General features: G+C 37.1%; 1 protein-coding gene across 1 annotated transcript in view; it reads left to right on the top strand.

Moving 5' to 3' along the window:
- Positions 1-1009: 1009 nt before the first annotated feature.
- The window catches only part of fgd4a (FYVE, RhoGEF and PH domain containing 4a), a 103632-nt gene continuing 90470 nt past the window's right edge, over positions 1010-14171 (top strand). Inside the window, exon 1 of the mRNA XM_066724589.1 lies at positions 1010-1439. Coding sequence (XP_066580686.1) covers positions 1370-1439 — 70 coding nt within the window. The 5' untranslated portion in view covers positions 1010-1369. The remainder of the gene's footprint in view (positions 1440-14171) is intronic.

Raw genomic sequence — 14171 nt, 5'->3', positions numbered from 1 at the left:
CAAACCCCATTTGAGTCACTGCATACGGCTGAGCTAAAACTGGTGACTTTGAAGGCCATGTCCCTTTTGTCAATCACATCACGAATTACATGACCTGTCAGTATAATCCTCTTGTGTATGCTGAGGCCTAACCCTGCCTTCTTCAAGAAGGTGATCTCTCCCTTCTATGTTAACAGGCTGATAGAGTTGATGGCTTTCCATCCTCCTCCCTTCTCTTCGGAGGATGAGAGTCGGCTATACCATCCTAGGATCTGCTGCCCTCCTCCCTTGCGACAGTTTGGTTATACAGTAACCCCTTCCCCTTTGGGCAGTGTTCTGGACTTGAAAGGTAACGATGGGTGTTGAAAGCAACATTCATTATCTGAAAAAGAGAACACTGCCCAAAGATTGCAACATCGCTTGGGAGTCTGTGCGGGGTATTATATAAAAACAGCAAACAGAAAGGCTGTTTGTATGATGCATGGACTGTCCTATAGGCAGCTTTCATAGTAGAAATGTTGAAATGTTTTTCAGATAACTGAGGTTACATTCGCAACCCATCATTTTATACCACTTTTATGGTGTTGTTAATAATAATAATACTATTAATAATGAAATATGAAAAATGTACGTAATTCTATACAGGTGAACTCAACTCCAATCCGTCTGTGTTCTCCACAACGCAGATTTCATAGTGCCCTACACATCCCGTCTGCACATCTATCTATTTACAAATGTATATAACTTCATTCTTCAGTGCGTGTCATGATACATTTGAGCCAGTGAAATGTACTAGAAGGTAAGATAATGTCTTGCACTGCCCTGTTTTAAATGACAAGACAGCACTTTCATTCCAGTGCACTGAAGATACTGTAGCCCATGCTTTTTTTGGCTCAGGGAATAGTTGGGCAGCCTTCATTAAATTCCCCGTAGGACGCCCATATCGGCAAAGTACAGGGGTGGGGCCTGTGTGGCTGGAGCCAGGTGACTGCAACAGTACTGCGGTAAACACGGGAGGACGGGGTGAAAGATAGGGGAGTGCTGGGGATTGGCAACTTCAGCCATTCTGCGCCACAGAAACGGGAGAAATGTGACCGAAGTCAAATTCAGCCCGTCGGCCCGACCCACCGCACATCAGGAGACGCTAAGACGTGTCCCCTCAGCTGGGCAGCGGCGATACCGGGACACCACCGTCTACACTGCAGTGCACGCAGTGTTATGAAGCGTGAGAAATACTTTTGTTTTGTTTTTTGAATTATTATTATTTTGTTTTACGCCGTTTAGTTTCCTTTTCTTCCACATGCAATACTGGAGGAAACAGTACGGATCTGGCACAACAAATTGATTAAATGGTCGCTGGGACGCGGAGGTCTAAACGACTGCTCCAAGCATGGATGATTTCAGGAGGGTAGCATTCAGAAGAAAGCCAAGAGCGGGCTCGGATGAGGACAGTTCTCTAGGTGAGTGCCTCCTTCAGACACGCTGCGATAAGAGTGGTATTTAATAGGGGGGTTATTTCCAGAGCAAGGCAACAGCTGCCTTGCCTGCTTGAACAGTCGTGAAAGGACAAGTTAACCTGGAGAGTCAAGAAGTAACAGTGCAACAGTGCTCAGGTAGGGACTTACATGCATTCTGATATAGTAGCTCCACTCCCCAATTACACCCATACACCTCAGCTATGGCATTGCATTACTAACAGTGTAAATGTTATGTGCATTGAACGCTAGAACACAAGAAGTTGCACACACACACACACACACACACACACACACACACACACACACACACACACAATTGCAGAGGATGTTATCAGATCAGGTGTGAAGCCGATCTGTGCTTAGGAATTTTATATATGTATTAATTCTGTTTATAGACATACTCTAACATATGTATGTCCTACAGGATATGCTTTCATAATGAATGTCTACAGGGAATCGCTCTACACGTTTCAGATGGGATTTCTTATACCACCTTTTTAATTGCAGAATGTTTTGGCACCTGCATTTTGCATATGTGGTTGTGTTTTTGGTGATTGTATTACCCCATACTATCAGTGCAGTAAACTTCTACTGTTTTAAAAAAAATACACATTGTGTTTTCAAATATTTCTTTCTGCAGTTGCTTGGAATATGTCCAGGCAGTAATCAGCTAATGCCCTTGAGAATGATTATGCATAGGGATAAATGACAAACTCTATTAAATCTCACAGTGCATTTAAACAGCACAGAGAGCTTACAGTGCTGGCAACAATTATGTTACTTAACTGTTACATTCTTAATAACCAGACCTGAACAAAGATATGAATATTCACTGAGCCCATACATATGTGTATATTTTTTCTGTAGAGAGATGTGACACTACCATCAGAGAGTTTTTCACACAAACTCACACACACACACCCACAGCCAGCTGTGACTAGAATGATGTCTCGCTGTCTTTAATTCACTCTTGCGATACAAAATAACATACTTCTGTACATTGTCAGTACACATTTGTTAAGCTAATTAATCAACAAAACAACTAATGAACATATAACTGCTTGCCTCTGTCTAGGTTGTTACAGTATCTTGTATCAGTGTATTGAGAAGCACTTATTTATTTTGTAAGAACAAGATAGGAAGTACAGAATGCATATTGTGAAGTTATACTGGTAGGAGTTACTGAAAGTGGCCCAACTAGTAAAGGTTGGGCAGAATAATTCACACATTGGTAGTTTGTATCTGGGCTGAATCATATGTATTAAGGACATTTTGCTTGGTTTCCTCAGCTGAGAAGCTCAATATTGATCGGAAATTGACATTCAAACATGATAATGATCATGCATGCATCCAAGTCTAAGTACAAAATCCTGCTGAGAAGTGCCATAAGCTTATAAAAGACTATAGGAAGCATATTCTCAATGTCATCAAAGTCAAATGAGGTGCGCAAGATCACAGATGCCATGTCTAGGAATGTTTCACTTCCCCTATCTTTGAAACTGTGAAGTTCAGAGGACAAACGTACACACACATACACACATATATGAAAGAACAGTTACATATTTGGTTCACTTCAAGGACCCAGTGATGTGCTTGAAGGGAATGCATTTACAATGGAGAATTGATGTTCTCCATATTATTGAATTTGTTTTTTTTGTAGATAATATTTTTTATTTTATTTTGTATTTTATTGTAGATAATTAACTAGTGCAGGCAGGCAAGAGTTTCATATATAGCAGTACGTTTCCTGTTTCATAGAGAGCAGTCATGCAATACATTCAGCATGTTTTGTGGTTCATAAGCATATTAGTGTCTGAAATGTGAAGCCTTAATGATAACATTCAAAACAATAATTGGATTTTCAGATCAGATAATTTGTTGATTATACCATTTAGATTTTCTTTTTCAATTTGAGTTACTGTACTGCCTTCTGTATAGGAAAACAAACATTGCCTGTGTTAGTTTAGCCCTTACAGTAGCAACTGAATATATCACAGTTATTATTATAATTTAGAGTTAGAATAAATGGTTTACATTGGCCTGTCATAGACCAAATCAAAACATAACTGTACCCGGAAATTGTACATGTACAAACCTGTTTAGAAGTAGTGAATTGTGACTTCTGTACTGTACAGAATTGTACTTTGTGGTTGATGGATATTTAAACGTTTTGCTTTTATATATATGAAATATAATTTCCGATCATTCTTCACCTCGGAGATCTCTATATCTAAGTGCATGCGGTTTAAATATTTTTTCCTTCTTAGATTCTGTAGCACCTAGTCACTGGCCACTGTATCTTGCTGAGATTAATCTATTTTAATAAATGTTCTTTCTTAACTCTGTGATGCACCTTTTAAGGGCAATTCAACAAATTCTGCAGCTTTACAGTAAAAAATATATCCTTAGAAAAGCATAACCAAACTAATATCAAACAGAAAAGTTTGCTTGAGATTCAGATAATCCATAGACAATCACATATCTAAATGAACTAGTGGTTACATACTGTAAACGCCGATAAATTCTGCTAACAAACAAATTGAGGCAACTGATTGCCTTTGAGTTTTTGAGTAATTAAGCTTAAAATGAAAAGGTACACAGTACTTACTATTTTTAGTTAAAGCAACTTTCAAGTTTAATTAAATAATTTTAAATGTTATCATTAACTAATTTCACCAATTCAGACTCAACACATTGCATTAACAGTAGCCATTGATAAAGATAGTTGAAGAGACAGCATGTCTGTTTAATATGTTCTGGGGAGGGATGCTTTAATCACCTTTGAGAGAGATACGGGTGTGGGAACCAGAGTCGTTACCCTGGAGTGTGGGAGACAGAGGCGTGGGGGCTCCATTGTCACCTTGGCTACTCTGGTGGGTGGGGTGGTCACTCTGGAAGCTGGAGTTGGACAGGGGTTCAACTTATAAAAGCAGATTTTTCAGTCAAATCTTTGTATCAGTTTTGTCTTAGTTTGAGTCACTTTGACAGGAGGGTCCATTCTTTTTTTTTGTTTCCCATCTTCTAGGCCCAGCAGGCCAGTTCTATCAGATAACTCTGATGTAGAGCATAGATCAGACCGAACATGGCCAGGAAAGTGTCAGGCAGTCTGGGTATGTTGGTCACCATGACTTCACTCTCCAGGACAATAGAAATCTTGACTGGGTTGAAGTGCATCAGCTTTTCAGTGTCGTCACTACCGACTGTAAAGATGGAGACGGGTGCATCACCAATATCTGTCTCGGCAGAATCCTTACCTGAAGTGCACAAATGACAGGAAAAATAGAATTTAGAAAGCCAAAGTTAAAACTTCAGTGACTGAAGTAGCTGTAAAAACTTGCCATATAACAACCGCAAATTGAAATGTGCACAAATCAACACACAAAAATAAACCCTGCATGTCTTGAAAAATACAGGAAGGACATGGAGCACAGTGGTACACCTTGTGTGGACATCATGTTGATCTTGAAGAGATGATAATCACAAATCCATTTTGATCAATAGTTATCTCAACATCAACCCCAAACCATCATGCTCTATGCACTCTGGAGATTAAACTCTCTCTAATAAACACTCTAATAAAATTTGGCAGCTGTTAGCAATATGCCATACAGTGTTCTAAGCAATATGCTTACCGTTGACTTTCATATTGGGTTACACTTGTCTACTTGTCCATTCACGAATCTTGTTGTTACAATGGATACCTCATGAATCACAAAATCACCAGTACATGAACCCTGAGTACATGAATCACTTAACTGATAATGCAGAAGTAGTCCAAACAGACCAGAGTCAAATATATTGAACTTGATTTACTTTGACTCATCTTTAGATATGCAGTTACCTTATGACATATACTGTACATTGACCATCTTTAGATCATGAATCCTCAGAATTGGCTTTCCCATCTTTGCTTCTGTCAAGTCATCAAGCAAATAGTGTGGCGGTCAAGGTCTTCTGGTTTGTGATCCGTTGAAACTTGGTACACACTGGGACACCGTGGGGGGGCTGCCATGATGCTGCGCTCTTGTAATGGGCGGGGCCTCAGGAAATACAGGGAGAATAGTACAGTAAGTGCAGGTTTATTATTACAGGGCAGTAGTGATTGAAAACAAAAGAAAACCCTAGCTCCTTATTAAGCCTAACTACGCTGTGAAAACAGATCCCTCTCTAAACATCCAGATAATCAAAATGACAGACAAAAGACACAGCAAACAAGTCCAAAAAAGTCCAAAGAATGGTCAAAGTCCATAAGCCAAAAGTTTTTTACCAGGTTTGTCTGTTCTCTCCTCTACCTTCCAACTCCTACTCTCCACATGCTTTTATGCAGGAAGCCATCCAGTAAGGGACGACCTGTGGGTCAGGTGCTTGATTCATCCTCCCATGGCTTCTGGGAGGTATAGTTCTACAATCCCACATAAATCTCAATCAAAAACATCATTGCTACAAATTCAAAACTGAGTTGCAAGTTAAAGGAACCCAAAATGTTTGTGTCATTTTATACCTTTTGATTTTCCAATACTTTATAATGTATTCAATGAGTTAAGCTATTTGGGTTTACAGTGCAGAAGTGTCAACAACACTGGTGCATTTATTCAATATACACTATAGTAGTCTTATTAAGAGATGGGGAAGGCAGCAAAGAGGGTATACAAGGCTGTGGCAGATATTGACCATGATGCATTACCAGAGACCAGTAATAAATCAAAATCAAACAAAGCAGGAGTAGAAATGCAACTAAATTCAGCTCTAAACAGTCACACTGATTTGTCAGAACCATATTCATTCACAATAAATAAAAACAATTATAAAATGCTTTTTTAGTTAGTATCCACCATTCCCTGAGGGTTTAGGATGATTTGGCAGCAATGCTTGAACAGCTTAATTTGCTCCAGATATTAACCAGTGCCTTGAATTTGGCATTTGACCATGATCATCTATTTTGATATGCCTTATAATTGTGTACTCTACAAAGAAGCTGTATGAGCAAATTGATAAAGCTTATTTAGGAGCCTGAACTGAGTATTATTTTGGCCCAGGCACAAAACATTTTCATGCAGCATTCAACATGACTACGTTCGGAGGGGGTCTTGAGTACAATATTTCACAATCTGCAGTTGTAAGCTGTATTTAGAACATTGTACACGTTACAGCTTGCACTGAAGTGGTACTGTGTGTGTTCAGAGTTCAGCGCTTCTACCTTATTGCTTGTCATAATCACTAAACATGTGGTGGCAATCTAATTCCTTGAAGGCCACTGTCCAGTCCATGTGCTTAAGATTTTGGAAAAGTGTTCCAAGTAAGCAAACAGTAGTTCGATGACTATTTCTTTATTTGTGTTGATTATTTTCTAAATTTAAAGGTTGCTTTAATATGTACAGCAGTATGGTTAGTTTCTATTCCCCTTTCTGAAAGGAAACTGTCTCTTTCCTTGTCAGCAGACTTTAAGCTGTCTGTACAGAGATGCTTTTGTTTGGTCTTAGCAGTCCAGCATGTGTCTTTCACTGGAGTGCTAACAAAGAGTTGATTTATCATATTGGAGGAGGAGTGTGGTGTTTCTTTAATTGTTCAGCAATATGAAATACCAAAACTATAGCTCTATTGTTGGGCCGGACTAAGCCTGCATACTAGGTTGTAACTCTTTCAATACTCGAAAACCCCATGTGACTGCATTTATGGCTGGAGTGTTTGTCCAATACACTTTTTTTAATATTCAAGAAATAACTTTTTTCAGTCAATCATTTCAGTCCAAAATATTCCAAAAGTGAAGTTTTTCATAAAACCTCTAGTTTCAGTGCAGCTTACTTTTATACACTTCATCTGCCTCTTTCTTTTGCAAACAGTTTGCAAATAGACATTACATAACAATTTCAAAGCAGCTGAGACAGGACTTCAGTGTCCTTCAAGTATTATCCATTAATGTTTCCCTATCAGTATTTTGCCTAGAACAGCCAGGTGCCAGATACCACTGTAACTCATAAGGATAGAAGCAACAAATGGTGTTCATTCAGATTCAGTTATTCATTTATAATGTTAATTCTGTGTCAAAATAAACAGCTTTCCACAGATTCCACACCTCAAGCTTTCAAATTCTCCCTAAATATACATCAATTATTCTAATATGAGTACAACCAAACTGTGACTTTAATATATTTGTTTGGAAGTAGTTTTGCATACTTTGCATCTCTCTCTCTCTCTCTCTCTCTCTCTCTCTCTCTCTCTCTCTCTCTCTCTCTCTCTCTCTCTCTCTCTCTCTCTGCCAAAGCACTTCTGTCATGACATGAACAGTAAACATATATAACAAATAAGAAATCACACATATGACATGAACATTATTCATTAATAAATGGTTTCACACCTTCCTCTGTCTATACTTTACACAACCCCCTCCCTCACTCAATAGTAACCTAACCCCTCCTCCTTCTGTGCTAATAATACCACACCTTCCATCTCTCTGTATTTAACAGAACCCTCCCCCTATTTTAACCCCACCAACCTTCTCTTTCTCTGCAGGTATATATATTGGCTATAATGACTTCACCTAAAAAATATATTTGAAACATATTCTGTGGAGTGAGTATTTATATGTTCCCATTTTAAACCTACAGGCTCTAGGACTCATGCACTCCAAGCTGACCCTATTACTAGAGGATTAATATGCCTTTTATAAGCTTTGTTGGTAGAGATGAGTTTTAATGCTGTGGTGATTTTGTGTCTGTATTGTTTCACAAGATCATTTCAGTCCAGGCAAACAGCTTTAGTTGTCATGTTGGAACTAAAGCAAACCAGTTTCAGACTGATTATGTAGGATAGCTGCACTATTTATTTGATACTGTTTTACATTTATTTTGTTTAAAGATTGTTTATCAAAATGAGAAACTGATTTTATGATTTACATGTAAAACACATTTGTCCTAATGAGTAGTAGTAAACATTGTTTAACTGGGTGTGCCATTTTTTATTTAACTTGAGTCATTGGTACAGTTTTTTATCAACCCAGTCATTTGCTTTTGAAAAGGAGGGTGCTGATACTTTTGTGTTTAGCCTAGAAGTGAAGTATTGTCAGCTCCAGAATGTTGAGTTTAAAATGAAGATCATCTGCTGATAATTGTTTACTGCATTCCTGAAATGCTTGGTTTAGTTCTTGTCTTCCCCAGGGTGGGCAAACATTTATTTTGACTCCAAATGATGTTCCTAAAATACCCTGGAAAGCTGTGGTTTTGGTACAGTAGTGTTTGCCATTTTGAACCCATGTGGCTTCTATTTATATGTTTTAACTATACTGGAGTTTCCATGTCTGGAAATGTACATGTGAATTGATGATACACATGTGTGTTTGGGAGAAAAGCTCAAGCAATCGTGTTTGTATCCAAAAATAAAAAATAAAATAAAAATAATAATTATCAAATGTGATTTACACATTAAAGTAAAGGCGAATTAAAACTCTTTACACAAAACATTACCTGATAATATAAAAATAACTTTTTTGTTCTTCCTTTCATGTAAACCTTGCTACATTGGTATGATCTTAGCTGTTACCCTTCCATAGCTGAACTACTGTTTACCACACGTACATGAACCCTAATATTAGCTATAAAGTCAGGTGTAATTTTACTTACTGTATGCTGTAAAACAGGACCTGAATAACTATCTACTTTATTTTCCTGGATGTCACTCCCTTACATGGTTATTAGATTATACATTTATTGTCCAAATCTAAGTTACACAATTTAATGCAAAATAATTTCAATAATTCTATTGAAAAATATTTTAAACATTATGTATTGATTAATCAGCACAATGGGAGGAATCAAGTAAACTGATTTTAAAGGATTGGAGGCCTTTACTTGACCCTGATCTCAGGGTTTATCTGGCTGCAGGTCAATCAGTTCCTCAGATTTCTTGCCACAGTGCTGGTACATCAATGCAAACTTTTGTAGCTTCTTTAGTTTTAAGTGTCAATCACCTCCAAGAAACAATCTCAATAGTCAAATTAATCTTTGCAAATGTATATCACATGCAATAACCATAAACACAAACAAATCATTACAGGATTACAGTGATGACAGTACTGTATGCCTGAATGCTCAGCTTCACTGGTACAAATCTTAGACAGGATCCTGTTTAAGATCCTGTAGGATCTTGTAGGATCCTGTGAGATGACCTTTGTTCAAAGTCCTGTGCAGGATCCTATATGATCTTGTAAGATCCTGTGCAGGATCCTACAGGATTTTAAAGGATCCTACAGGATGGGAGGGTTGTCTGAATGCTGTTTTACAAACAAGGCATAAGTACATAAGTACTTCCTAACTACTAAATACTTACATAACATATTCAATGTGAAATTTATTTTGTTGGCTAATTCCTTTGCCTTGGTCTCCAAAGTTCTTTATCTTGTATTGCTTATTTTGTTCACAAACCTGACAAATCCAATTTTGTGTGCTCCTGATATTTCCTAAAATATCAAAAATCCTGATAAAGATTTCATGATTGGTATAAAATCATATTCCTCACTGGGTTGTACCCAAGATCCTTTTCCTGCACAGGATCCTGTCAATATTTCTACCAGGGATGTTTTAGGACAAAAAGTAGATCTAACAATATCATAATGTTATTGTCTGTACTGGGCTGTGTCAGGCACCATCTTAATAACATTTTATAGGCATTAAGTCTGAATCTACACAGTCAGAAGGTGATCTAAAAGGTTGCAGTCACGATGAGAGGAACTAAAATGTTGTTAAATGTACATTGTATAAATATCATGCCTGTTCTGTTTCATGCTTGGTGTTGTGTCCTAGTTGTGGTGTCCGTTTGTCACAGATGCTAAATTAATTGTGACAAGGCAATGTACATATCCATAGTACAGTAAGACACAACATTGTACAAAAACAAGTTTTCTTTTTAAATGTTGCCTAATCTAATTTGACTATTAAACTACTTTCTGTATACGTTTCATTATTTATTAAGGGCCATAGACGTATATTCTTAAACATGTACTGTACATAGAAATTCCACACTGGGTAGGTGGTACAATTAATAAACAAAGGTCTGGCTACTTTAAGAACTGGGTACACTGTAACTGTTAGTTGTGGGTGGAGGAAGAAGCATGGATGAATGATTGTGTTTAGGGCATGTATGGTAGCAGCTCAGACTTGCTGTTCAGTATGTTCCTTCTTTTATATAATGCTTTGTAATGAATATAATGCTGTAGTTGTTAGTTTTTAACTTTTTCTTTCACAATGCAACACATTCCCCATCTTCACTGGCTATTCTTTTTGGGCAAGTTTACACTTCTGATTATCATCATTAATCATTGTTTTGCATAATTCTGTGCAATTGTGCTGTACAATATATATGGTGCAGATTATTTATAGGGATTGAGAACATCAGTCATATGTTTCATATGGTTAGGATATGGGGAGCAGTTTTCCCTTTGGAGCAAAATCAGCCATGGCAAAGTCAAAATGATCTAATTCACTGAGGAGGTGACACTTACCACATTTACCAGTGGGATAATGTTCGTATTAGTATTATTATAAGACAAAGAATGCCACTTTTTTTTTTTTAATATTATCATTTTTCATTACGGGCCTCGTGATTTATTTTCCCAACAAATATATTGTGTTTGTATGTCTCAGTCGCAATAGATCCGAATCCTTTCTCATGTAGAAAGAGGCAGCACATATGCAGGGTTTTGAAAGTTTGCGTTTGGGTGGTTCTTGCCTGGTCTTGATAAGAGAATTTACGATGCCAGCATACATTTACCACATTGTTTACACTGTACTAGTTGGAGAGGTATTCATTTATAAGGAATGTCTACACCACATTAAGCAAGGTATTAAACACACTGAAACCTGAAACCCATACTGATTGACCGACATACTGGGAAGGAAATGTAATCGCCAGTATTATTGTGCATTAAAGAATCTCTTCTAATATGTAAGCTTATAGTACTTTAATACTTTCTGTGCTTTATGAATATGTATCAAGTTTCCCTGGACCAAAGTTAATCACTACAGTGTTAAATAAATATTGAGACCCTTACTATGAAGTGGTTAGGTTAATGTCAAAGTGAGTTTAATGTAAAACTAAGCTATTCAGAATCAAACAATTTAAAATTATGCAATTAAACAGCAAGGCATGTTGTAACTGTTCAAATGGGAGGTAGCACTTTGTGGGAAAGAACAAATATTTAATGTGGCAAAAGAGTTATTAGTTGTATGAAAGCCAAATAGTGTACTATGAATGTATACTTATTTTGGATGAAAACGTTGTTCTTTGAATGTGGTTGTAATGGGCCAGAGCACTTTTGGATTTTTACTTTCCTAATGAGCTCTTAATGATTTAATCAAACCAATTATTGACATTTGAAAACCTGCAGGGCTGAGGTTCTCTAGGAGCAGGAGTGAATAGCATTGACTTAAATGGAAGAAAATGTCAGGTAATACATGTATATTTAAATGGCTAGATATTTCTACAATGTCACTAGGTGGCAGCAGAACACTGTGTTGGTCTGATATGGACTTGACATTTAAACACAAACATAATTTAGATGTTGACATGTTTACAGTGTGTAAAACCATTTGTTTATAACTTTGTATTTCTCATTTCCTTTACATGAAAATGTACACATACACAAAATAAAGTGTAAAAAAATTACAGAAAGCTTGATGTATGTAGTGAACTACACAATTTGTATGTTATTTCTATCTAGAGTGTGACTATAAAGACGAAACAGTAGACATTTCAAATATTGCATTACAAGTGCTTTTAAAAAAAAAAAAACTTGTATCAGTTAGATACAAGATCTTAACCATAATTCTCTTTCACTGTTTTGAATAAACTGCTTTATGTAAGATACTTTCTCCACCAGGATCCATGAAATGTAAATTTGTTGTCCCCCAAAAGGTTCTAGAAGTTCTGTGTATTTAGCATGCTTTTCTGTACATTGGTTTCTTGATGAGACTAGCCTTGCATTAGCAACTTCTGAGGTTTAATATGAAAATTCTAAAAATATATAAATACATACATACATACATAAAACAAAACAAAAAACACTTTAAAAAATACGTATTGCATTTTGCTCCATTTTAACGAGTAAACAATTATTTAATAAATGATTTTCGCAAAATTTGTTTATTCATTTGACTGTTTGGAATCTTCCTGTTTTTTTCAGCCAACAGGTGTTAATGAACTCAGCTCACCAATGCTACTTTTGTACTAAAATAAATAAATACATAAGAGATAAGATGAACCACTGTCTGACCATCTGCATCTGTTTGCCAATCTGCAGCACAAACAAAGCGCATTATTTCGAGGACTAATGCAGCTTACTAGCTCTCTCCGTCTTTCTCTCTGACTTTATGCCTGCCCAGCACCAGCAACCTTCAGCCAATGGCATAGCACCCATTCGGCAGTCTTCTATGATATCTTCTAGATTGCATATTAAACCAAACTAAAACTGTAGAGTGACACATTTTGTTGTAATGTGGCTAGTAATGGATCACTCCTGCTGATTTAATAATAGGGTGCCTCAAATCCTTTGTCTAGGACCTTGCATTTCCCATCAGGGAAAAAGGCGGCCACAAGTTATCTGCCTCAGTGAAAAGAAAGGAAATAGTGAAGTAAAATTGAATTCCTGATTCAAGAGGGAGCATTCTGTTTATTGTGGGATCTAAAAATAGTGTGTTTACTGAAGTGCAATGGGAAAACTCTAGGGAGGGTCCCCACCTGGTCATTGTTGTGAGGCTTCCGCAAAAACCAGCCCCTGACTTGTGGGAGGTTTGACACACAATCTATACCAAAGGCCCTACAATGTTTAAGCTTACCCAGGAATCTCATATTGACAAAGAAAAGGAGAAAAGAGGTTTCTAATATAGTCCTAATGTCCTATATAGTGTCCTATTTGGTGGACCAAGAAATCTCAAAGGGATCCCCACAGATGTTTTTAGATTTTTTGTATGGTTGTTTGTTTTGCACAATGTTTCAAACCTATTGAGAGACAACAGAAAAGGTTAGCCGATGGTCTATTTAAAACTTTCACTAGTTAATTTTTTTTCCACTCTGTGCTTCCGGATTTGGGTCTTGTTCCTGTGTACTCCTTTGAATGGCCCAATCATGTATGCATGCCAAGCCAGATATTTTGTCCAGTATGCACCCATGGTGCTAAGAAAATGTTTCGATCCCTCTAAGTGTTTTTTACAACAAGCCATTTTTGAGTGAGGCTTGTGCATGTTTCCAAGGTAAGTGTAAGTATATTTGTTGTACTGGTTATTAAATGTTCTAAATAAACAAATACATAGCAGTCTTTGTTAATTAATTAATTCTATTGTTAGATTGTGGTACATGGTAGATGTCCAGCTCAGCGCCTCTGGGGGAAGTGAGGTTTATTTGAGTTGGTGGTGCTTTGTTTTGCTGTGAACAGGAAATTTGGTCACTGCAAAGGCACAGAACACTTTTTTATAACTATCTTCACCTCTCCAGCCGGGGAGAGAAAAATGGATAACCTTACAGCACAGTTCAAGATGTCACGTTCACAAGTTGTCTTTTCTGGTAGGTGATGAGAAACTTTTATCAGGAGGTATTTGTGATTCGGAAGAGATGTCTGACTTGATGGTCATGTTAAAACAGTTTAAACCCAAGACAGTGTGATTTTTTTGTTTTTGTTTTTTGATCACGAAAAGGCTTTGGATTCTGACAATGAACCGGCGACGCAAG

The sequence above is a fragment of the Amia ocellicauda genome, chromosome 15 (assembly GCF_036373705.1).
Source record: "Amia ocellicauda isolate fAmiCal2 chromosome 15, fAmiCal2.hap1, whole genome shotgun sequence".
NCBI lineage: Eukaryota > Metazoa > Chordata > Actinopteri > Amiiformes > Amiidae > Amia > Amia ocellicauda.
Note: the sequence above shows the minus strand (reverse complement) of the source record. Positions and strands in the feature narration are given on the sequence as shown.